This window comes from Somniosus microcephalus, chromosome 5, assembly GCF_052327205.1.
Source record: "Somniosus microcephalus isolate GS21.2 chromosome 5, FLI_Smic_1.0, whole genome shotgun sequence".
Taxonomy (NCBI): domain Eukaryota; kingdom Metazoa; phylum Chordata; class Chondrichthyes; order Squaliformes; family Somniosidae; genus Somniosus; species Somniosus microcephalus.
In genome coordinates, this window is record NC_140991.1 from 219,569,795 (window position 1) to 219,596,512 (window position 26,718).

The window sequence follows — 26,718 nt, forward strand, 5'->3', positions numbered from 1 at the left end:
TCAGCAGTCACAGCAGGGATCTGAGCAGCCTATCTCTACCTCTGCTGAAGCCAAAGGGGTTGAACCATGTAGAAGTGCTAGGAAACGAAAGAGTAAATATTTGAAGTTGCACAAGGGTATGCACGTGGGTGTGTTACAAATTGTTAGGGGGAGAAATTCAGTATCGCTCCGTTTGGGGGGTGATTATCAGCCGGGCACAAAGTTTAGCGCCTGGCGCTAATTATCGCCTCTGACTGCAAACTTGGCTTCTATCGCCCCTGGAGGTGATTGGAGCGCTAAATCAGGCGCTACACACCTCTCAAGGCGCTAACGCCGAGGAGCGAGGCGCTACCTCAGAGCGCTGGCGAAGCTCATGTGATGTCAGTCAGCAACGGAACACAGACAAACTGGCGCCGGCCAGTTCTTAAAAGGGGAGGGTTGGCTGTTTGCAGGACTGCTTTGTGTTAGTGGCATTGGGGGTATGGGGGTGGGCAGTGGGGCAAAAGTGGCTTTTGCATGCGGTTGTTAGATGGGTGCACTGCTGGAATCTAAGTGAACCTCACAATAATGAGGGCATTCCAGGCAGCAATGTGTGTCACTGGTAGTGTATTGCATGCATCACCTTCTGCCTCCTCCTTCTCCCCCTCCTCGGAATCGTCTGAAGAGTTTCTGAGCTCTGCGCCTTGTTCCTCCTGCAGGACCAAACCTCACTGCTGAGCAATATTGTGCAGAGCGCAGCACACCACGACCATTCTGGAGACCCTGGCTAGTGCGTACCGAAGGGCCCCTCCAGATCTGTCCAGGCACCTGAAGTGCATTTTCAACATGCTGATGGCTTGTTCGATGACACATCTGGTGGTCGTATGGCATTCATTGTATCCTGGGCCTCATTCCTTAGGTTTCTGAGGGGTGTCATCATCCACGTTTTAAGTGGGTATCCCTTGTCACTGAGCAGCTAGCCGATAACTTCGAGGTGCGAAGTGATCATGGAGGGTGGACTGCCGCAGGATCAAAGTATCATGGCAGCTTCCCGGAAATCTGCGCACACCTGCATAAAGATCTGTTTGTGGTTGCACATCAGCTGCACATTGATGCAGTAGAAGCCCTTGTGGTTGACAAACACTCCTGAGTGATCTATGGGTGCCTTCATTGCCACATGTGTGTAGTCAATGATGCCCTGCATCATTGGGAAGTCAACTAGAGCCTCAAATCCGAGCACACACACTATCTGACTGGTGTCATCGCAGGCGAAGTTCACATAATTGCCGGCCCTGGCAAGGAATCAGTCAGTCACTTGTCTTATGCATTTGTGGGCCACTGCCTGCGAGATCCTGCAAATGTCTCCGGCAGAGCCCTGGAAGGATTCAGAGGCAAAAAAGTTGAAGGCAATGGTGATTTTGACAGCCACTGGAAAAGCTCCAGTTGGCAGCAGGTCTTGTTCCAGCAGGCTGCAAATGTCTGCCACCATCTGCACTGACACCATGAGCATTCTCAGACACTGGTGTTCTAATATGTTGAGGAAGCTTATTCTCTACCTGTAGACCCTTATAGCCGGGTATGGCCCCCTGCGAGCAGCCTAATGCGTTGGAGTTAAATGCGGATTGGAGCCGGATTCCCGAGGCACTTGCATTTTTCCTGGATTACACCCTCACCCAAATTCCCCCCAAATCCTCTATCTCATCTGTGTTTTATTGACATCTAGAAAATGTAAGAATTCTAACTACCGAAACTTATGTGACAGAGAGAGAGAGAGAGAGAGAGAGAGAGAGAGAAAGAGAAGAGGTGAGTGACAGTGGAGTAAGGGAAGGGGAGGATACAGGAGTTGAGTGGGTAACTCAAATTTGAAGAGATGGGGTGGTGATGGGAGTGAGTGGGTGACGAAGGGAAGGGGGATGTAACATGATGAGAGTGATAAGGTCGGTAGAAGTACAAGTGATGTGAGGAGGGAATAGGAAGGGAACTGCTGAGAGTTGTAGGCCACATTTTCCCCACAATCCCCAGCAGAAAATGAAGCCTGTAACCATTGGTGGCTCCTATCCTCACCACTGCATGTCATTCACCACCTCCCATCTGAATGAAAGGAGGCAATGAAGAAAAAGACAGAGAAATACACAAAAAAGTTAGGGTAAAATAATCAGAAGAGAAGAGACAGGGAGAGAAACGGAAGCATGAGGACATACAGGCCTAGAAATTGGATACGGCCCAAAAATGGGCGGTGTCATGGCCCAGCGCTATTTAGCTGCAACAGTGCAAAGTGGTCTAGGTAGCATGCAAAATTCATGCTGAATGCTCATTTACATGATTATAGTGCTGATCTCAGTGCCAAAACCCACTGCTCATTGATTTACCACTCAACAGGTGGGCCAATATCGGGTGTAGTCTAATTGCAAGTCATGTTTGACCTAGGTTTTCTCCACTACATAAAGGGGAGGTTCTTTGATGCAGCAGTATCTCATTGTTATTTCATTTGGAGCTCCACTTGGAAGCAGATCTGAATTTGCAAGAGATGGCTGAGCAACAGCAGAAGGAGAGAGCTAGATGCTTCTCAGATGGGGCTCTGGAGGCCGTGGAGAGGAGGCAGGCTTTCTTCTTCCCGCAGACTGGTAAGAAGCCATCGCCCCACACATCTAGAAGACTCTGGCACGGTGGCATAGTGGTTAGCACTGTTGCCTCACAGCGCCAGGGACCCGGGTTCGAATCCGGCCTCGGGTGACTGTCTGTGTGGAGTTTGCACATTCTCCCCGTGTTTGCGTGGGTTTCCTCCGGGTGCTCCGGTTTCCTCCCACAGTCCAAAGATGTGCGGGTTAAGTTGATTGGCTATGATAAAAATTGACCCTTAGTGTTAGGGGGATTAAATACGTGGGGTTACGGGGATAGGGTGGGATATGTGTTGGTGTAGGGGTTACGGGGATCGGGTGGGATAAGTGTCGGTGCAGGCTCGATGGGCTGAAATGGCCTCTATCTGCACTGTGGGGTTTCTGTGATTTCTGATAACTGATATGTGACGGCTAACTGCGTGGTCCCCAGGTCCTGGATACAATGCCACAAGAAGTTTAATGACCTCACATGGCAGCTCAAGGTGAGTGAAGGCTTCAGCAAATGCCATATCCCATCATCTGCACCACAAGCCTCACACAATGCTCAATGCACCACACCCCCAGCACTCACCTACCAACAATCTCTACCTAGCAACACTCAGACCTCACAATCATGGCTTCACTTCACTCTCACAACCTTACCACTGCTGTAACTCTCACACCTTGCACACACTGGCAGCTATTCAACAGTGGCAGGCACATCACCCAAACACATTGCAACACACTCACTCACACACTTCCCTCTCTCTTGCAGGCTAAGGTCGCTCACAATCACCGGGAGCAGTGGCAGACAGGCAGAGGGGGAAGCAGCAATACAGGCCTGGAGCCAACTGGAGGAGACGGTGCTCCACATCATTGGACGGGAAATCACTGAGGCCGTGGCAACGGGCGAAGTTGAAGCCCTTGGGGAGAACAACGGTCTGCTCATTCCTAATCCTTCTTCTCACGTCCCCCTCATCCCACAATCTCATCTCATTTACAAGCTGCTGATGCTGTATGCATGGATATTTTGCTTCCCCCGCCCCTCCCCTCACCAGAACCCGACCTTTGTGCCTTTCTGCTTTCAGATAACCAAGAACTGCCAGCCACAGAGCCTGTCCCTGAGGCGAAGGAGGAGAGCGAGGGAGAAGAAGAAGGCGCACCATCACTGCATCTGACACTCGCAGACTCCAGATCAGAAACTGGCACTGCACGGAATTTAGAAGGGTAATGTAGATGCGGGATCTGCACAGGGTGAGGCACCAGGCACGAGAGGGCTGTAGCAAGGCCAGGGGGAAAGGGTAGCTCGGGGGCCAGTTCCCCAGAGGGCGAATTGACGCACGAGTTCTGCTGCACACGATTCAGATGATGGCCTCGATGGGGTGGCCGTCAGAAGAAGGGTGATGGGCATTCACACCGAATTGCTAGGTGCATTGGCATGCCTGCCAGAGAGCCTCTTGGCAATGTCAAGGAGCATGGAGGAGTCTGCCTCCAACATTGGCCGGGGCTTTGTGCAGAGCTTGGAGCCCATGAGTTCTAGGCTGGAAATGATGGCCAATTCCAGAAGAGATCGTGGTGACTCAGACATGATGCTGCGTGTGATGGACAATGTTGCGGCTGTCATTGCAGCACAGGTGGAAGCGATCCAACGTCTCAGTGCTGCAGTTGAAGCACAGACTGCTCTCCTGCAGTCTCAGCTTGCTGCCATGCAAGATCAAACTGCTTTCATGCAGTCTCAGCTTTCTGCCACCCAAGCTTAGACTGCTGCCATCGTGGCTGGGTATACCAGTGTTGAACAGGGCTTGCAGGATGTTGCAGCTGCCCAGCAATCTGTCCTCCAACAGATTGCTAGGAATGCTGAGGCGCTGCCTCGGGGGAGTGGCAGTGGCAGCGGGTCTGTGGAGCAGGAACCTGCTGTCCCCTCTCAGGGATCTGTGTTGGGGCCTCAACTATTCACAGTATTTATTAACGACTTAGATGATGGGATAGGAAGCCATATATCCAAATTTGCTGAAGACACAAAGATAGGCGGCATTGTAGGCAGTATAAATGAAAGCATAAAATTACAAAGAGATATTGATAGACTAAGTGAATGGGCAAAAGTGTGGCAAATGGAGTTCAATGTAGGCAAATGTGAGGTCATCCACTTTGGACCTAAAAATGATAGAACAGGGTACTTTCTAAATGGTGAAAAGTTAATAACAGTGGAGGTCCAAAGAGACTTGGGGGTCCAAGTATATAGATCATTAAAATGTCATGAACAGGTACAGAAAATAATCAAAAAGGCTAATGGAATGCTGGCCTTTATATCTAGAAGACTAGAATACAAGGAGGTAGAAGTCATGCTGCAGCTATATAAAGCCCTAGTTAGATCACACATGGAGTACTGTGAGCAGTTCTGGGGGCCACACCATAGGAAGTTTTCAAGATATTAAGGGGAACAGATAGGATAGATAGAGGGAAACTATTTCCGCTGGTTGGGGAGTCTAGGACTCGGGGTCATAGTCTAAAGAATTAGATCTTTCAGGAGTGAAATCAGGAAACACTTCTACACATGAGGTAGTAGAATTTGGAACTCTCTTCTGCAGACAGCAATTGATGCTAGATCAATTGTTAATTTTAAATTGCAGATTGATACATTTCTGTTAACAAAGGTATTAAGGGATATGGGGCAAAGGTGGATATATGGAGTTAGGTCACAGATCAGACATGATCTCATTGAATGGTGGAACAGGCTCGAGGGGCTAAACTGTCTACTCATGTCCCTATGTTCCTATGACAGCATTCCTATTCCCACCACTGCCACTCCGCCATTGCCCTTGCTGCTGCCCGTCAGCCAGCCAGCCCAGACTGCTGCCGCCTATGCCGGGCCTTCTCGGTCCAGAACTGCTCGAGGTCATCCTGCAAGGCCATCTGAAGTCTCCGCCACAGAAACCTTCCACCAGCCATGCTGCAGCCACTGGGGGAGTACTGCGTAGGAGCACCAGAGCAGGAAAGGGCACCCAAACAACAGGTACTAAGTGATTGCACAAGGGTGATTAGTTGATATTGTATTTGTGAATTGATTATTGATAAATTTACTAATTTTGATTGGAATCTTTGTTTTGTGGTGGCTCTCATTTCAAATTTGTGCCCAGGAGGATGCTGTGATATTCCGTAACAGAGGGGTGCTATGATGGGGATGTGATTGATGGGGATGTGGTGAGCAACAGGGATCTGGGGTTTCATTCACTTGAAATGTCATCTGATGAGGCGTTCATTGACAGTCTGTGCAGAAGGGGGATTCACTGCCTGCCTCCTGCCTTCCTCCTTGTCCTCCTCCTCTGCCTCGTCCTCTTTCTGAGATGGTCCCGCAATCCCTGCTGACGAGGGCTGCGACCTCATGATGGCCAAGTTGTGAAGCATGCAGGAGACCACCACAAAATAGGACACGCGCTTCACAGAGTACTGCAGGGCTCCTCCTGAGCAGTCAAGGCAGCAGAACTGTTGCTTCAGCAGCCCAATGATCTGCTTGATGATATTCCTGGTGGCAGCATGGTGCTTATTATATAAGTTCTGGGCACGAGTGTTGGCGTTGCAGAGGGGAGTCATCAGCCAGATGCAGAGTGGATAGCTCCTGTCTCCGACCAGCCACCCTCGGCTTTGAAGTGGTGGCTGGACGATTGCTGGCACACCGGGCTGGCACAGGATGAAGGCATCATGACTGCTGCCCAGATAGCAGGCATTGACCACCAGGATGCACTGTCCGTGGTCGCACACAACAACTGCACATTAAGTGAGTGGTAGCCTTAGCGGTTACGGAAGATCTCAGGATTGATATGCGGTGCCCGCAAAGCCATGTGTGTGCAGCCTTGTCACCGGAGGACCCTGAAAGAAGTTTATAAAGTTGCTAGAGTTGCAGAAAGTTACACAGAGCCAGTCTAACTGAAGAAGCATGTCAGCTGCAAGTTGTTGGTGAGGATTCCTTTAAATAACACTGCTGGGGACTCCTTCCTGCTTGTCAACACTTGCTTAGCTGGTCGCAATTAACACAGGCCGGTAAGTTGACTGGCGCACTCCAAAGTGGCAGATTGGGCATCAAGTGAGCGATGCATGCTCACTGACATCACGATCTGCATAATCTCCAGAATGATAGTGAGCGCGGACATCGGCAGCGCTGCCACCCAGCCTAAAATGGCGGGCAGAAGTGCGGCAGCCACCATTTTTTTTTCCTGAATCGGGCCTTAACAGCCAGTGGTAAGGCTTTGAATTTCTAGGCCACAGTTTCCAATGTCAAAGGAAATCCACTGGTATAAAATAAAATTTTTGCCGCTAGCATGGACTATTCAACATTGACTGTCAATGGAGGACGGAGCGGCTGAGGGACATCGTGCTCCCACTGCCACGAGAAGCCATTGTATTGACTCTGAACGCGGCGCTGTATGTATAGCTGACGCGTCACTACGGGGAATAAGCATTCCATTGTACTTGTAATTGTACTGGTTACATATGGCAAATAAAGCTGAACTGAACTGAACTGAACATAGAAGTTCATAATTGGCTCTAATTTCACACAAAAATGTAACTAAACAATTTATTCAATCTAAAATTCCACTCACACTTTTGATCATCGGTTCTATTAAAGGGAGAGATTTTAAGTGTAAGCACTTACGATGCAGAGCTTCACATGACACAAACACGTATCAGAATTTGGTCGTGGGGTTAACTACGCCCCATAAGATCTTCATAAATGGAATTCCTGATAGATCCTTCCATACTGGCCATGACTTTCATTTTGGAAGTGTTGATCAGCACCCACCTTGTGAAGGAGGCTGAACAGCAAGCTGAAGTCTTCGGGGTTCCAGGCCAAAATCTAGGCCTGTAAGTCTAGATGTGCCCTAGATCTGTCACTGAATGAGCTGGTACACCTACTTTACCCTGGCATACTGCCACACGGTGAATCCCCAGATGAACCACTGATGAGGGGAAGTATAGAATGCTCATTAATTTTGTATTATTAAGCAGACAAGTTGAACCGATTGAATTAAGTGTGTCTGATTATAACTATTGCTCTGCATGTTCACTTGCTGTGAAATAAAGCATCTTAATGATTCATACCTAGCCTTATCTTGCCAGGCATTATCTTGGTCCATCTTTGAATAGATTGGAGATGCACATGTAAAAGACACAAATATGCAGTGCAGATCAGAAAGGGATATCATTATTGGACCCCAGCATTATGCTGTTGTATAATAATATATTGAGCAGCATGAGTCTGTCTACTCCAGCACATAAGAGGCATGGGATCTACTTACAGGAGCAACTGACGCCACTGAACCTGAGAAGGTACATACAGCAGACCCAAATTTGCAACAATTGGTGGCAGCTACTTGGGATACTGGAGTACACTGGTGATAAAGATTAAGGCCTAGAAATTCAGTGGGCTGTGCCACCCGTTAGTGCCTTAAGAGGGCGCTAAGTGGGTCGGCAGCCACTGGCCATGCCTCCCGCTAAATTCAGCGGGACGCTAATGGCGGCGCTAGCCATTAGCGCTGCGCCGCTACCGATGACGTCATCGGTGTGTGCAGCGCCCCGCTGATGCCCCGATCGCGATATTTAGATGCGCCCCCTGCTTTAAAGCCAGACGCTATGTGCGACCGGTTCAGGGGGGCCTACCTGTGGCGGTAGAGGCGCTAATTAAAGGAGAGGTGCGGGGCGGCCATTTTTGTTGCTGGCCGCCTGCCAGCACACCTCCGCGCTGCCGTCCCCAGCCTCCTGAGCCGCCCCCCCCCCCCCCCGCAGAGTGCTGATTGCGCTCCAAGAGCCCGGCACTTCTCCTCGGTGCCGGGCTCTTTTGCCGGCACTCGCGATCCTCGGGGGCCCAGCTGGGCCCCAGATCGCGCTGCACAAGGCCCCTCCCCTTTAAGAAGGGGAGGAAGGCCTGCAGTACCGCAGCGCGCTGCGGCACGTTGCGCAGCGATATTCAGTTGCAGCGCCCCAAGAGGGATGCGGGGTGCCTCCAGTAGCACTGCGCTTCCCTCTGGGGCGCTCCAACTGAATTTCCAGCGGGCGGCCGCGACTGCTTCCGGGGCGCTACTTTTAGTGCCCTGGCAAGGCTGGCGCCCCAAACGGGGCTATAGTGAATTTCTAGGACTAAACGTTTAAAGTTTTAAAGTGAATGAAACAGAATTAGTGAGATTTTAAAAGATTAGTAACGTTGGTGGCCAAAGAGAAATCAAAGGAAAGAGAGTGATGCAGACATAAGAGGAGCAATATAAATGGGAAGAACAATCAGAATAAGAGCAATGCAATCAGGCTTCCATTGATGAATGAGGAATGCAGATTGTGGGAATAGAGGGAATGATGTAAATCTTAGGCCAACAAATGGGAGAAAGAGCAGCACCATACTCTTGAACTGACCGGGAAACATGCATTGGTGTCTTATGGGCAATGTACTTGTGTAAACAGGGTGGAGGAATTCAGGCCCACTATTTTATGAAGTCAAATCTTATTCCAAATTTTAAAAATAGAGCTGATACTGATAGTTTTATCCAGGCATCTGACTCGTTAACCACAAGTGGGGAAAAAATGAATGGGCCATCCGACTCGCAAAATAACTAAGCAGAAAAATGCTCTCTGCGTATCCTTATTTTAATCTGGCTAATAGTATGGACTGTGATATTATAAAATGTGCTTTTTTCAAAGTTTATGATTTAATGCCTGAACAATACAGACAGAAAACATAACAAATGTGAAAAATAATCATCAGCAACTGGAATGACTGAGTAATTTTACAATGCGTGTCTTGTGGCAACATACTCATGTAGCAATGTCAAAATACGTTTTTCTTATATCTTTTTCATACTTTTGAGAAGAAACGAAAAGTACCTCACATTTGTGTGCCTCTTCACATACAAATTGTGAAAGTTATTTGTATTTTCCAGCTGGCAGTGACCAGACTTAGGTCCTTGTAATCGCTGAATGATTTCAGCCTTCATCTCCATGGCAATATGTGCAGGAAGCAACGACAGTAACAGACGTTCCTTTGGAACAAGAGGGAAAAGAAAAATACAAATTAAGATGTTGTAATGCTACACTTTCTCATCTCTTGCCTATACTCAAGACATTTTGCATAGAAACAGAGTGAATAAATGCAGCACAAATGAAAACCAATATACCTTAAATGACATTTTAATTGATTTACTTGTGCAATTTTAAACAATTTTTGTACATACTACATTTAATTCAACAAAATTTCTGTGGGTGATATGGCAATCAAAATTTGCTCCTTTATCTATCTATCTATAGACAGACATACAGACAGACAAACCAACTGCATATATAAGATATCAAAAGAAAGTTGATGATCAGGGGAGTGTCATAGGCGTATTTACTTTTCGGTCAGACAAAAATTGTTCGGACAGTATACAAAAAACGTTCAAAAATCCTACCGCTCATTAGCGTTGAGTGACGTGATGGTTGACCAATCCTACAGTTCAGTGACCAATCGGTGCGTCACGGGCAGGACCTAATCCTGCAGCCTCCCGAAACGTCGCCGCCATTTTTTCCCCTGCTTTTCCTCAACAGCGAGCGGGGCAGCTGCGTCGGCCTGCCGGAGCTGGAGGTGAGTTGGGGTCACTCGGGCCGGGCCTCACAACCGCTCAGCCCGAGACGGAGCGGCAGCGGGCGGCCGTCAACCGCGCGGCCCGAGACACAGAGCGGGGGAGCGGCAGCGGCTGGCCGTCAACCGCGCAGCCCTCTAAACTGCCCTGGCAATGCCGGGCCCCCCCAGCTAGTGTTATATAGAAGACAATGTAGAAAATATCAGTTTTGAACTGAGGATAACAAGCTGATTTCTCTATAAATATTTTGTTTAAAAAGCACATTTGCTTTCTGCTTTCACATCACTTTTGATCTCGCTCTCCACTTTGAACATTTGTGCTAAATTTTTAACGTAAAAAATGCATCATAGGAAAAACCAGTAAGTACTTCCCTCAACAGCTGTTTTTAATTTTAACACTGAAATTGCACCAAACATGCTTATGTTTTGAGAGATATGGTATTATATTCTATGGCTTAACATCAAAACAAGCTAATCCTTTTCATGTGGTTATTAGTGATGCTATGCACCCATATCTGTTTGATCTAACACAAATCAATATCCTGCTGTATTGGTTCTTTACAGCTTTAGTTGAAACCTTGAATTAATTTTCCTGCAAATCATTTATAATTTTAATGCATAGTGAACGTAGAATATGGGGTTGATTTTCCTGCAGGTGTGGGGAATTGTCGGGTTCCCCGAATGTCGGGGTTCCCACATGAATGTAAATGGGTCTGCCAGATTGATGCAATTTTCCCTCAATTGGCCAATTCATTTCCAACGTGTGGGAACCCTTGCTAATTGACTATTTCCAGTCAGAAAGCCCCACAGTATGATGTCATCATTTGTGGTGCTTTTAAAGTCTATAGCAAGCATTGCAACCTCTGCAGGCTTCCATACGAACCACACAGGATGGCAGAGGAGCCTGCAGCAGCTGTGGCCAGTGCCAGACCCCAAGCTGGCAGCAAATTCGACAAGGCTTCACTGCAGGCATTATTGGATGGGGTGAGGGCCCACAGGGAGGTCCTCTTCCCTAGGTCAGGGAGGAAGAGGCCTCCCACTGAGACCAAGGCTGCATAGATGCAGGTGGCAGCAGATGTCAACTCACTGAGAGTCACCAGAAGAACCTGGATACAGTGTCGGAAGCGATTCCATGACTTTCACCGTACAGGAAAAGTAAGTATGAAGTTTCCATCACCCTCAAACTGATTCGCATTGCCTTTCCCCACCAGCACTCAGCTTTAGCACTCTCTTCCTCCACATCCCACTTCACAGTCACATCCATGCACCCTTACCCATTCCCTCTCTATGCTCACGTTCACATAACTATTCTACCATGCAGTCCTCACACTCCCTCTCACTCTGATGCTTTGAGAACTGACAACACACAGGGAGGGCCCTTGGTCTTGCAGTCTCACAGCATCTTTGTCTCCCTCTAAGTATCTATGCTATGCAATCTCTACACTCACTCCTTCATTCTCACTCAAACTCCACTTGTCTCCCTCATTGCAGGAAAAGAGAGCTCACAACAACAGAGCGCGAGCCAGGACTGGAGGAGGGCCACCCTCAGTAGCCCACCTGACCCCCTGGGAGGAAGGAGTCCTGGAAATTGTCGGGGCTGATGTGGCTGCGGAGGCTGGGGAAGGAGAGACAGGGGCAGGCCCGCAAGCTGGTGACAGAATAGTTTTCCATCTCTCTCATTGACATAGCATAAGTCGCTGTTATGATTCTGAAGCTACATCATTTGGACTTATGAACATCTGCAAAATCCAATGTGCATGTAACCTTGGCATCACATCTCTAACTCTTTCCTTTACTCCCCCACAGGACCATCCAAAGCCCCCATCCCCATTGCGGAGGAGGAAGAGGCTGAGCAGCCAGACGCCTCAGAGGAAGCTCCCACCTCTGAGGGCGCAGCATCAGCAGAATTCAGCGCACCCAGCACCAGTGCAGACACTCGCACCTCAGTGGGACCTTCACGAGATAGAGTAGTGTTGTCACCTGGTGTATCACAGCTCACAAGTGAGCATCAGCAGATGGTGGAGACAGGGACAGCAGTGGAGAGTCCTCGTCGGAGGGCGCAGGACTCTGCCAGGCCAGCTCAGCTCTGCTGCATGTCGACCCTCTGCCTCTGGGTCCATCCGCAAGAGAAGAGGTGATGGATCTCCATGCACAGATGCAGGAGTCTCTGGCAGGTTTTGTCTCCAGGGTCGCTGCGAGTGTGGAGCGAATGGAGGAGTCCATAGCGAACATGAGCAGAGCCTTTGTGGAGTCATTGGCGCATGAACGCATCACCACGGAAAGGATGGCAACCTCCGCGGAAAGGATGGCTACAGTAGAGGAGAGGATGGCCACGGCCATGGAGGAGCTAAGTCGCCAGAGTTGAAAACATGGTGAGTGGTCAGAATAGACTGACATCTCAGGAGGAGCGATGGTCAGCTCTTGAGCAGAGAAACCAGACCTTCATGGCAGGCCCTGTGAGTAGGACTACCGCTGTAGAAACGGGTCCCCATGGCCCCCCTGATGTGCAGCAAGCTGCTCTCAAGCCACTTGCAGGCACTGAGGGGGACCTGACCCATGAGAGGGAGGTTGGTGGCAGACCTCAAGGAAGTGGGGGCTCCGCTCCAAGCGCTCACACTTCCATGCCACTGCAGAGCCCTCGGTCAGAGCACCGCCGGAGTCCACACCCAACGGAAATAGAGATCTCAACCCCTGCACAGCTGCAGGAGCAGCAGACTGCTGGCGAGCCCTCACAGGCTCGCCACCCCAGACGACGCCCGCCAAAGGTGTCGAGACAAGAGCAGCAGGAAAGTGAGCAAGGGGCCTCCACATCTGCTGAAGTCACAGGGGAACCACTACGTAGGAGCACGCGTAAGAGAAAAATAAAGCACCACTAATCACAAGGGTAGTCACTTGGGTGAAATGTGTTTATTTTTAAAATGCCATCAGTTGGTTATTGTAAATAAAATTTCAGATGGCAACTTCTGCAATTGTGGTGTGTGTCATTTCGCGATTGGGGCTGGAGGTCCTCTAATGCCAAGAGGGGTAGGAAAAAAAGGCCTCCCATGCTTCTGGTAGGTGCCTCAGTTGAGGAAGTGCTGAGTGAGGGTGGCGACAGGGGCTTCCCAGGAGCTCACACTGGAGAAGTGTGTGAGGCTCCAACCTTCCACAGCTGTGCCTAAGCCTTGAACAAGTTGCCCCAAGCCTGAAACAACAAGGTCCTGCAACCTACAAATGCTGTCTGATTAAATCTCTTCTTTCCTGATTGACCTGCAGCTGAAAGTAAGCAAGCTGACATTGTTCATGCCAGGTCTCATCAGCGGGGTTCCCACCAGGCATGTTTAGCGTGGGAAAAGGCTGAAAATAGCAAGGGCCCCTTAAAATGGCATTAAAGATGCCAATTATTGGTGATTAGGCTCCCGACGACCAGTCCCGCCAGCTGCGGGCAGGACTGATTCGGGTCGGATTGAAATGCCGGGGTGAAAGTCGGACGGGGTGGGGAATCAGGCGGTGGGGGGGGGGGGGGGTCGCGACCCCCTATTTTTGCGATTTTTTTTTTTTTTTTTTTTTTTTTTTTCTTCCCCCGCCCATACGCCTGAAACCCCGCCCGATGGCTCCAGGAAAATCGACCCCTATAAGTTTAAATCAGTTTAACTATCATAATTCACACCCATCAATACTGGGAATCAGCTCATCCCACATTAACCCGAACTTCGGTTCCGCCCCCTGCAGCATCGCTGGGCGACAACACCGACAGCTGCAGGAGGCGTTGTTCAGGAGGTTGGGTGCTTCGGCGGCACAAGTTAAAGGGGAGGTTGCCGAGGTAAGTAGGAAAATTTCTAAAATGCTTTCTTTAAAATATTTCCATTCTCCTGGATCAGCCCGGCACTCTGCTGGAGCTCATGGGGCTGATCGGGCTGGATCACGGCTGCCGTTGAGGACCAGCTAACAGGCCCCAATGCAGAGCCTGCAGCGATGGCCCTTCCCTTTAAGGGAGGGAAGTAGCCTCGGATCGTGGTAGCGCTGCACGGTACATTGTGCAGCATTGCATCTCCACCGCCCCGCCTGCATCCTTTAACGCTCTAGGAAGGAAATGGAGCACTTGATATAATGCTCCACTTCCTTCCTGAAGCACAAACACCGAATTTAGAAAAAGGTGGGAATCGTTAGCGCCTGGCGCTAAGATTCCCAGCTTTCAAAAGTTACCACCCCCAAACGGGGCGATACCAAATTTCTCCCCCATAGACTCTTTAATGTCAGGCCTACCTTTATCTCCAGCTGCTTCTCTTGCTCTCTTAATTAAAGTCTTAATTCAAACAATTATTTATAGCTATATGAATTAGTTTATCTAGTCAAGTTAGAGAGAAAAAAAAAACGCTAATACTCACCCACCAATCACCTACCTGCTGTCCTGTGACGTCACTCCTTGGCCGGAATTTTCTGGGGTGTTAGCAGGCGGGATCGATGGTGGGTTGGGTGGGGAAAAAAAATGTTGACAGCAGGTCGGGAACTTTTAATTCTCCCAGTTATGCTCAAGTCCAAGAGGAAGGCCTACTATGCCATTCATGTTTGGAAGCAACTTGTTTCAGCACAAGTTTTTAAATGACCAAAAAAGTACTTCAGCACCATCCAGGCCACTCCCTATAGACTAGTGAAACTTTAGGCAAGCTCCAAAAATGTGTACACTTGCACCAGCAGCCAGAAGAAATAATCCAGCAACTAACCTGTAATAGTTCATGACCCCTTTAAGTAGTGCTGGTGGGGCATTCCTTCATGCCATTTAATGTCGTGCTCAGCTGTGCAAGGTTAAGTCAGGGCATAGGCTGAAGTGTGGCATTCAACAATGAATTCTGACGGCGGTCATTAGGTATGCGCACGCAAACCCCTTCACCAAGATGACGTCCGCACACTCCCCGTCGGAAGTGAGCGCTCGCATCTCGGATGCCATTTTTGTGAGTTCGGAGGCTGTGTAGCACCTAAAAAACGGGTGCTACAGAGGCCAATTTCTCCCCAAATAGCTTCATTGAGATCATTTATAAATATTGCAAACAGGATTGAGAACTGGCTGGCAGGACGTAGGCAACAAATAGTTATAGATGGATTTGGATCTGTTTGGAGACCGGTCACCAGTGGTGCCCCGCAAGGATCAGGGTAGGAGCTGTTGCTCTTCACTATTTTTATTAATGATCTGGATGTAGGTGTTGGGGGCATGATCTGCAAATTTGCAGATGATACTAAGAACTGTGCGAGTGTTAGGACTGTAGACAAGCTCATCTGCTTCAGGCGGATCTTATAGTGTTGGGAAATTGGGCTCCTGACTGCAAAATGATGTATAACTTGGATAAGTGCTGTGTTGTGCATGTGGGCAGGGTGAATGCTCAACATTCACACACCCTTCAGGGAAAAGCATTAAAGAAGGTGGAGATTTGGGCATTCTAGTGCATACATCTTTAAAGGTACATGAGCATTGCCATGAAGCGATAACTAGAGCAAATAGGGTGTTGGGGTGTATCCATAGGACAATTGAGTACAAGATGAGGCATACTTTTTGTCCTTGTACAAGACTTTGGTCAGGCTGCATGTGGAATACTATGTCCAGTTTTGGTCTCCTCACATGGTGGGTGATATTGAGGCTTTGGAAAGGGTACAGAGGATGGTCACTAAACTAATTCCCAGTTTAAAGCATCTTAGTTATCAAGATAGGCTAAAAGAGTTGGGACTCCACACTTTAGAGAAGCACAGACTTAGAGGTGATCTGATTGAGGTTTATAAGATAATGAAGGGAATAGATTGTGTTCCAATTGACAGTTTGTTCCAATTATATAGGTTAGGGAAGGACCAGGGGTCACAAATTTAAGTTGTGTAAGGCCAGGTCTAGGTTAGATGTCAGGAGGTGGTTCTTTTCCCAGAGAATAGTGGACCTCTGGAACAGGCTGCCGTCTCGTGCAGTGAACGCCGATTCGCTGAATTCCTTCAAGTGAGAGCTGGACCTGGTTCTGGCTGGGGTGGCGATCACCTCTTACATAAGGTAGGTACTGCAGGAAATTCAGGGCCAGAGAGATCTCCTGGACTAGTTTTGATCACCTAGATGGGTTAGAGAGGAAGTTCCCAGATTTTTTTCCCCAAATTGGCCTGGGTTTATTAATGTTTTTTTTCCTCTCCCTGGCAATCACATGGTTTTGGGTTGGGTGGATAGTGTATATATTGTGAGACACAGGGTATCACAATTGTGTGGGACAGGCTCGACGAACCAGAGGGTATTTATCTGTCTGTCATTGTTCGTATGTTCATTGAAGATATACCAAGGCCTAGAAATTGGAGGTGTTAGTGCCAGCCGTTAAGGCCCATTTCGGCAAAAAAATAGCAGCCTCACTTCTGCCTGATGCCGGCGGATCCTGTGGCCGCCGCCATATTCAGCTGGGCGGCAGCACTGCCGGAGTCTGCACTTGCCAGGGATATGTAGATTCTGCAGATCGTGACGTCAGTGAGTGTGCAACAGTCACCTGATGCCCGGTCTGCCATTTTTGGGTGTGTCGCTCGACTTACTGGCTTGTGTTAATTACGACCAGCTGATGAAGCGTTCACAAACAGAAAGGAGCCTCCAGCAGTGTTACTGAAAGGGATCATCAACAATTGACATGTTTCTGCAGTTTGACTGGCTCTGTATAACTTTCTGCAACTATAGCAGCTTTCTAGGTGTGTTTCAAGTTCCTAAGGTGACAGGGAGTGTTTGGTGCAAGTGGAGAATGCCTTCATTCTTATTTAAGTGCTTCTGCTCACAACACTTGTTTACAGTCATGGGGGCTCTGCTTACAGTCCCCCTCAAGATCGAGTATCTTCGGGAGAGGGAGTGGAGGCAGCAAAGAAAAGGAGAAGATGCACACAAAATGAGTAGGTAGGGGTTCTAGGAGAGCTCTCAACAAGAGGCCTAACCCACCCAGGGTCTTCAGAGAGCACTTAATAGCCACTTAATCAAGGAACAGTGTATTAGGAATAACAAAAGAAAATACTGGAAGCACTCAGCAGACCAGGCAGCATCCGTGGAGAGAGAAACAGAGTTAACGTTTCAGGTCTGTGACCCTTCATCAGAACTGGAAAAGGTTAGAGATGTAACAGATTTTAAGCAGGTGCAGAGACGGGGAAAGGGGGGGGGAAAGGATATTAGGAGGCTCCGCTTCAGCAAGGAGGTGACCACAGAACTCTGCCACCTCCTGCAACCAGACCTGCAGCCTCAGAGCAGGGCGACCACGGCTCTCCCAGTGGCCCTCAAGGTAAGTTTCCCTCAATTTCTTCACCAGCAGATCCTTCCAGTCTGCAGCAGACGACATAGCTAACATCTCGCCTTACATCACTGCATCTGGGAGGTCACAGAGGCTCTCTACACCAGGAGAAGGGACTAGGTTTTCTCTCTGAGCAGAGAAAAGCAGGAGGAGAGTGCATGTGGTTTTTGCAGGATAGCGGGCGCCATCAACTGCACACACGTAGCATTGCGGGCGCTGCATGACAATCCTGAGATCTTCTGTAACTGCTAAGGCTACCACGCATTAATGTGCAGTTGTTGTGCGAACATGCCCAATGCATCCTGATGGTCAATGCCCGCTATCCTGGCAGCAGTCATGCTGCCTTCATCCTGCGCCAGTCCGGTGTGCCAGCAATCTTCCAGCCACCACGTCAAACCCGAGGGTGGCTGGTCGGAGACAACGGCTATCCACTCTGCACCTGGCTGATGACTCCCCTTCGCAACCCCAGCACTTGTGGTCAGCACTCAAATAATGAGCATCATGCTGCCACGAGGAACATCATTGAGCAGACCATCGGGCTGCTGAAGCAACAGTTCCGCTGCCTTGACCACTTGGTAGGAGCACTCCAATACTCAGCGGAGCGGGTGTCCCATTTTGTGGTGGTCTGCTGCATGCTTTACAACTTGGTCACTATGAGGGCACAGCCCTTGCCAGGGATTGTGGGACCACCTCAGGAAGAGGATGAGGGTGTAGAGGAGGAGGAGGACGAGGAAAAGGAAGAGGATGAAGGGAACAGGCAGGCAGCAAATTCTCCTTCTACATGGGCTGTCCGTGAACGCCTCATTGAATTTGATTCGATTGAATGAAGCCCCAGATCCCAGTTGCTCACCACAACCCCATCAACCACATCCCCATCATACTATCCCTTTGGCATGGAATATCACAGCGTCCTCCTGTGCACAAAGCTGAAATGAGAGCCACCACAAAACAAACATTCAAAACAAAATTAATACATTTATAACTATTCAATTTACATTACAATATCAACTAATCACCCTTGTGCAATCCTTTAGTGTCTGTCATTTGTGTGCCCTTTCCTACTCTGGTGCTCCTATTCAGTGCTCCCCCAGTGACTGCAGCATGGCTGGTGGTAAGGCTGCTGAGTTTCCATGGGGGAGACTTCAGATGGCCTTGCAGGATGACTGTGACCAGCTGTGGACCTCGAAGGGTTGGCTGTAGACTGGGCAGCAGCAGTCTGGACTGGCTGGCTGACAGGCAGCGGCAAGGGCAATGGCGGAGTGACAGTGGTGGGAACAGGAATGCTGAGGTGCCGCTCTGGGAGAGTGGCAGTCGGTCTGTGGAGCAGGAACCTGCTGCCCTCTTTCAGGGTGACAGCATTCTTAGCAATCTTTTGGAGGACAGATTGCCGGGCTGCTGCATCACCCTGCAAGCCCATTTCGACGCTGGTAAATCCAATCACAATGGTAACTGTTAGATCCGTGTGTTAATGGAAACACGGAATGCAGGAGTTGATTTAACAAGTGTTTACTGAACAAAGTCTGGAGGTGAACTAACAACACAAGACGCTACACAGGCTTATATACCCGAGTGGTCACTACTGGTACTACATTATACAGGGGCTTCAAAAACATAGTTCCTCTTAAAAGGTACATACACTACAATTCCTCCCCTTTTATATAAATAGTGCATAACATTTTAAGTAATCATTAAATAACATTTTTACAAGAACAATAATATACACATTTGCTGAAGTTAATCAATTACAAATTCAGTCTCTCTGGAGGCTTCCTGACTCGGTCCGGATAATGCCTCGGTGGTGCAGTAGGTTCTTTTGGCAAGGTCGATTCGGCTTCAATGCTAGTGTCGGGTTCATCTGGTTCCAGTATCACCGGATCGGAGGTAGATACTATGGGTATCTCTGCTTCATCACTAGGCGTATAGAGTTGTGGTGTAGGTTGTCCTTTTTCGGATGACTCTATGATCTGGTCAGCATAGCGCCTTATTATGCTTTCTCCAATGTCCACGGTATACATCAGCGGTCCTAGTCGTGTGCAAATAGTTCCAGGCTGCCATTTCTCGGTACGGTAGTCCCGGGCCAAAACTGGTTGACCTATCTGGAAGGTTCTAGTTGGCCTTTCATTCATGCTTTGAAATTGCCGGTTCTCTACGTCCCTTCTGACGTTTGGCTTGACCAAATCCAGCCGGCATCTTAGTCTTCTATTGAAAAACATCATGGCGGGGGTTTGGTTTGTAACCACATGTGTTGCATTCCTGTACGCAAACAAGAAGTTATCTACCTTATGTTGTAGATTTATGTCTTCATTACCCATGGCCTTTATGGCCTTCTTGAAGGTCTGGACAAACCTTTCAGCCAATCCATTGGTGGCGGGATGGTATGGGGCGAACGTGTAGTGCTTAACCCCATTGTTTTTTAAGAACTTCCTGAATTCTTCGGATACAAATTGCGGTCCATTATCAGAACAGATCTGTTCAGGCAGCCCATTCCTGGCGAATATGGTCCTTAATACTGTGATGGTTTTTTCCGTGGTGGCGGAGGACATCTTTATTACCTCCGGCCACTTGGAGTGTGCATCCACCGCGATTAAGAACATTGAGTCCATAAATGGACCAGCAAAGTCGATATGTACCCTTTGCCATGGAGATGAGGGCCACTCCCATGGATGTAGAGGGGCTTGTGGTGGGGCGTGTTGGACCTTCTAGCATCCTAGACAGCTCTTGGTCATTTCTTCGATGTCTCCATCGATACCTGGCCACCACACAAACGCTCTGGCTAAGTTCTTCATTTTCACTCCACCCAGATGCCCCTCGTGAAGCTCCTTTAGCACTCTATCCTTGAGTTTGGGTGGAATCACCACTCTGGATCCACACATCAAGGTTCCTCGGCACACTGACAGCTGTTCTCGTCTTTGCGAGAATGCTGGCAACAGTGGTTCGCCATGTGCTGCCCATCCCTTCACCGTTAAATCGTAAACTCGTGAGAGTCGGGTCATTTTGCGTTTCCTTTTCAATGGTAGAATTTGTCACCGGTAGACATTCCACTATGATCGAGTGGAATATCTCCACTGGGTCCACTGTAGGCGCCTCTTCCACTGTTGGCAACGGTAGGCGCGATAACCTGTCAGCATTCCCATGCTGTTTTGTTCCTTTGTACTCTATGTCATATTGGTGTGCCCCTAGGAAAAGGGACCACCTCTGTAGCCTTTGCGCTGTCATAATGGGAACGCCCTTTTTAGGGTTGAATATGGAGACGAGGGGTTGATGGTCAGTCAACAAGGTAAACTTTTCTCCGTGTAGGTAATGGTTGAATTTCTTCACCCCCCACACCAAGCTGAGTGCCTCCCTGTTGATCTGGGCATAGTTACGCTCAGCTGAGTTCAACGAGTGTGACGCAAAAGCTATCGGCCGCTCCGAGCCATCAGGGAATCTATGCGATAATACCGCTCCCACGCCATAAGGGGATGCAACGCACGCCAGTCTGATTGGCAGTGATGGGTTGTAATGAGCCAACACTTCCCTGGACGTGATCAAGCCTTTGCATTTATGGAAGGCACGTTTACAGTCTTCGCTCCATTTCCAAACTATTCCCGTTTGTAGCAGTGCGTTAAGCGGGTGCAGAACCGTCGACAAGTTTGGTAAAAATTTATGACAGTAATTTACTAATCCCAGGAACGACCTTAATTGTGAAACATTTTCAGGCGCTGGGGCCTTTATGGCCGCTTCAATTTTTTCAGGTGACTTATGCAACCCTTCTTCGTTAATGACATGGCCACAATATGATATTTGTTTCTGGAAAAATTCGCATTTGGGGCGATTTGCTCATAGGCCCCGTTCTCTCAGCCTCGTGAGCACCTGCTCCAAGTTGGCAAGGTGCTCGTTGTCGTTTTCTCCTGTTACAAGGATGTCATCTAGGTAGCATTGAGTCCCCGGAATCCCTTGCAGGACTTGCTCCATAGCTCTTTGCCAGATAGCCGGAGCTGATGCCACTCCGAAAACCAGTCGATTGTACTGGTACAGGCCTTTGTGTGTGTTTATCGTGAGATACTTTTTAGAGGCCTCCTCAACCTCCATCTGTAGATATGCCTGTGCTAAGTCAATTTTGGTAAAACGTTTCCCTCCGGATAGTGAGGCGAAAATATCTATCCTCGGAAGAGGATACTGTACCGTGTGAAGAACCGGGTTTACAGTCACCTTGAAGTCCCCACAGATGTGAACTTTTCTCTGTTCTTCAGATTTATCATTATTCAATGTTTTCTTCATGACCGGGACGATGGGTGTTGCCCACTCGCTCCAATCTACCTTGGATAACACGCCTGCTTTTCCCAAATTCTCCAGCTGTGCCTCGACGGCTGGACGAATTGCGTATGGCACCGGCCTTGCCTTAAAAAACTTGGGAATTGCCGCATCTTCCACTTTTATTGAGGCGGTGGCGCCTTTCAGGGTTCCTAGTTCCTGTTGAAACACTTCTTTGGCGTTAGCCAAGATTTCTTTTAATCGTCCAGGTATGACGTCATCATCGTTTTTTTTCTTACTGGTCACCGTCAGTGCCTGAATGGAGTGCCAGTCTAAACGTATCTTTCTGATCCATTCACGTCCCAACAACGGCGGACCACCATCTTGCAGAACGTATAAATACAACTTCTGTATTTCCTTGCCGTTGTATACAACAGGCACCCTTATTTTCCCTCTGGGGTATACTTTCTGCCCCGTATATGTCTTCAAGACAATGGATGTGTCTTTTAAAGGTATATGCGGAAATAGCCGCTCGTAATCCCGTCGACTCATGACGGTCAGAGCTGATCCTGTATCTAGCTCCATTTTGACTGGGGACCCCGCTATCGTGAGGGTAACCCAAATGGTCTGGTAATCTTCTTTGGCAATTACATTATGTAATTTGAGACAGCTTAGTCTCTTGTTTCCGGAGTCGCTATCGCTCTTCTGGTCTTCGGAGCTACTGTCCGTCATCATTTGTACCTTTCTGTACTTTTCCTTATTGACTTTTTTACTGTCAGCGGATTTCTTTCCAGATCTGCATACACGTGCAATGTGTCCCATCTTTCCGCATTGCCTGCATACTTTGTCCTTGAACCAGCAGTCCTTCTGGTCATGGGTGGATCTGCCGCAGCGATAACATCTCTCGAAACCCCGTGTAATTTCATGGGTGCCGAAGTACTGTGGCTTTTGCTGTATCTCTGCAGCTCCTCTTGCTGCTGCTTCGTATGATACAGCCACACTGAAAGCCTTGTCCAGTGTCAAATCTTTCTCAGAAAGTAGTCTTTTCTGTGTTCCTTCGCTTGGGAGACCGCAGACGAATTTGTCTCGTAGAGAATCTGCCAGTCCTGCCCCGAATTGGCAGTGCTTTGACAGCTTTCGTAATTCGGTGAGGTAATTAGCGTTACTTTAATTCTTGTGCTGATTCCTCCTGAAGAATTTGAATCATTCCACTATCAGCAGCGGTGTTGGGTTTAAGTGCTCCTGTAAGGTATCAACAATCTCCTTAAAATTCTTGTCCATCAGTTTGGCTGGAGTGATCAAGTTTCGTAACAGCCCATATGTCCTTGCGCCCATCAGATTTAGAAGTACCGATGCCTTTTTATCATCCGCTACTTCATTCGCCTTGCAATATACCTCCACTCTTTCCACATATGTGGTCCAATCTTCCATATCACTATCGAAAGCAGTAATATTGCCAGCCTTCGGCATCTTGAAAATCTAAAATGGCGCTTCCCGCGCTTTTCTTTCTTCCCCGCTGAGTTAAGATGGCGCCTCCCACGCTTTCCCGCCACTGCCGCTGCTGCCAACGCTGTTCTCCGCAGTTTCCGTTGCGACCTGCAGCTTTTCGCGGTATTTCTATTTTTTTTTATACATCGCTTCAATAGTTTCTCCGTTACTTGGAGAACCGTTCCCGTCGTGGAGCGGACCCTCTGGGACTTTCCCCTCCCTCTGCTCAGTCCGAACGCTGACCTGCTTTGCAGCACCAGCCACGCCCTGAGTGCTCCACCCTCTCTCTCTCTTTGCTTCTGCTTCCCGACTCGCTGCCCGGCCCCGTTGCAGAGCCACCCGATCGAGCTCTAGCCCGCCACAGCCCAGGAAGGATCAGTGCACTACCTGCCACCAGCCCGTTTAGCTGGGGAAACCGCAGACTGGAGACCAAGCCTGGCCCTCGTTTTCGAGTTTCTTCGAGTTATTTATTTTATTTTTTTTGCTTCTGGCTTCGACCTTCGTCTGAGGAATCGATCCCCTTGAGGTGCTGCCAAATTGCAGGTAAGTTCGTTTCTAACTCGTCGCCACTGTTAGATCCGTGTGTTAATGGAGACATGGAATGCAGGAGTTGATTTAACAAGTGTTTACTGAACAAAGTCTGGAGGTGAACTAACAACATGCGGGGAGAATGTTCCCGATGATGGGTGAAACTAGAACTAGGGGGCATAGTCTTAGAATAAGGGGCTGCTCTTTCAAAACTGAGAGGAGGAGGAACTACTTCACTCAGGGGGTGGTAGGTCCATGGAATATGCTGCCCCAAAGAGCTGTAGAAGCTACATCATTACATAAATTTAAAACAGAAATAGACAGTTTCCTAGAAGTATAGGGAATTAAGGGTTACGGGGAGCGGGCAGGAATTTGGACATGAGTCTAGGTTCAGATCGGTCATGGCCCTGTGGGTAGCGGAGCGGGCCCAGGGGCCGTGTAGCCTGATCCTGCTCCTATTTCGTGTGTCTAATTCTGTTAGATTCAGGAGATGGTTCTGTGATAGTAGATTGGCGGTTAGGATCAGATCAGCCATGATCTTATTGAATGGCGGAGCAGGCTCGAGGGGCCGATTGGCCTACTCCTGCTCCTATTTCTTATGTTCTTATGTTCTTACAAGACGCTACACAGGCTTATATACCCGAGTGGTCACTACTGGTACTACAGTATACAGGGGCTTCAAAAACATAGTTCCTCTTAAAGGTACATACACTACAGTAGCAGTCTGAGCTTACATGGCAGCAAGCTGAGACTGCATGAGAGCAGTCTGTGCTTCCACTGCAGCACTGAGATGTTGGATTGCTTCCGCAGCATCATGGCTGGGTCGACAAGTTCTCTCCTGGAGTTAGCCATCATTTCCATCCTGGAAATCCTGGGTTCCAAGATCTGAGCAAAGTTCCGTCCAATGTTGGAGCTGGACTCCTCCATGCTCCTTGGTATTTCCAAAGGCTCTCTGGCAGGCTTGCCATTGCACCTAGTATTTCGGTGTGCATGCCCACCATTCTTCTTCTGAAGGCCGCCCATCGAGGTCATCATCTGAATCATGTGCAGCAGAACTGGTGTATGAACTCGCCCTCTGGAGAGATGGCCCCCAAGCTACCCTTTCCCCCTGGCCCTGTTGTAGCCCACATGTGCCCAGTGCCTCATTGTGTGCCGATCCCGCATCTATACTACCCTCTAAATTCCGTGCAGCGCCAGTTTCTGATCTGGTGTCTGCGAGTGTCAGATGCAGTGACGATGTGTCTTCTTCTTCTTCATCTCCCCTCTCCTCCATGACTTTGGGGACAGGCTGTGCTGCTGGCAGATCTTGGTCATCTGAAAGCAGAAAGGCACAAGAGTCCTGTTCTGCTGAGAGGAGGCGGAGTGGAGCAAGATATCCATGCATACAGCATCAACAGCTTGTAAGTGAGAGGAGATTGTGGGATGAGGGGGAAGTGGGATGTGAGAAGAAGGATTAGGAATGACCATACTGTTATTGTCCCCAAGAGCTTCAACTTCAACCATTGCCATGGCCTTGTTGATTTCCCCTCCAATGATGTCAATCACTGTCGCCTCCAGTTGGCTCAAGGCCTGTAAAACGGCTTAGCCACCTCCTGTCTGCCACTGCTCGAGGCGATTGTGAGCCACCTTGGCTTGCAAGAGAAAGGGAAGTATGACAGTGAGTGTGGTACAATGTGCTTGGTTGATGTGCCTGATATAGTTGAATAGTTGTCAGTGTGTGCAATGTGTGAGATGTGGGTGTGAGTGTTGCAGCAATGGTAAGATTATGAGGATGAAGTGAAGCTATGATTGTGAGGTCTGAGTGGTGTTTGGTAGAGATTGCTGGTAGGTGAGTGATGCGGGTGTGTTGCATTGAGCAGTGTGTGAGGCTGGTGATGCAGATGGTGGGATATGGCATTTGCTGAAGCCTTCATTTGACCTGCTGTGTGAGGTCATTAAACATCTTGCAGCACTGGATCCATGTCCTCGGTACGACACTGTTGGCTGTGACGTACCCAGCTATCTCTTGCCACAGTCTTCTTGAAGTATGCGCTGATGGCTTCCTGCCACCCAACAGGAACAGGACAGCCTGCCTCCTCTCCACTGCCAATACCAATGCCGACAGAGCCATATCGGAGAACGTTCTGGCTCATTCTCTTTGCTGGTGCTCAGCCATGTCTTCCAACTGCAATTGCAATTCCAACTCTGATGACAATGAGGTCCTGCTGCATCAAAGCCCCTCCTCTTAAGTAGCGGAGAGAGACTAGGCCAAACATTACTGGCCATTAGACTGCACCCGTATTGTCTCACCAGTTGAGCGGTAAGCCAATCAGCAGCACATTTAGTGCTGAGATCAGCACCCCAATCATGTTTCTGAGCAGGCAGCATGAATTTTGCATGCTGCCTGGACCACTTTGAATGGGCATAGCCAAAGAGCGCTGGGCCATGACATCGCCCATTTTTGGGCCATATCCAATTTCTAGGCCCATGATTAACAGAAACATAGAAAAATAGGAGCAGGAGTAGGCCATTCGGCCCTTTGAGCCTGCTCTGCCATTCAATATGATCATGGCTGATCCTCTATTCAATTCAATTCAATTCAAATCGCTTTATTGGCATGACAAGCTACATCTTATGTTGCCAAAGCATCGAAAAACATTTATGGTTGAACACATAAACGCAGATCTATCCATACAGTGTATAAACAGATATATCCCTGAGTGTATAAATATACATTCATATAATTTGTATGTACTCTTTTCTTAGATTTAATAGTTGTCCCTCTGTTTATGGCAAGCTGTAACATAGTGTGCCGCTAAGGTTACACAATTTCTCTGTTCCCCTAGTAGGTATGGGAGTTTTTGGTCGTCATTCAAATTTCTGAATTCAGGGCATATTTTTGTGAATTTTGGGTAGAAATTCTCCCTTATGCCCTGATATTTTCCACAAGCTGTGAGGAAGTGCATCTCTGTCTCCTCCACTCCCTGACTGCAGTGAGAGCATATCCTGTTCTCAATACCATATTCCCACTCTCTCTCCATACCTCTTGATGCCTTTTGTGTCTAGAAATCCTTCT

The 26,718-nt window shown here is 48.6% G+C and overlaps 1 protein-coding gene across 5 annotated transcripts in view; it reads right to left on the minus strand.

Moving 5' to 3' along the window:
- Positions 1-26,718, minus strand: part of adcy2b (adenylate cyclase 2b (brain)) — a 779,528-nt gene that overhangs the window by 357,055 nt on the left and 395,755 nt on the right. For all 5 annotated transcript variants that reach the window (XM_085988701.1, XM_085988702.1, XM_085988703.1 and 2 more), the window contains one exon: positions 9,423-9,577. In XM_085988701.1, coding sequence (XP_085844827.1) covers positions 9,423-9,577 — 155 coding nt within the window. The remainder of the gene's footprint in view (positions 1-9,422; positions 9,578-26,718) is intronic.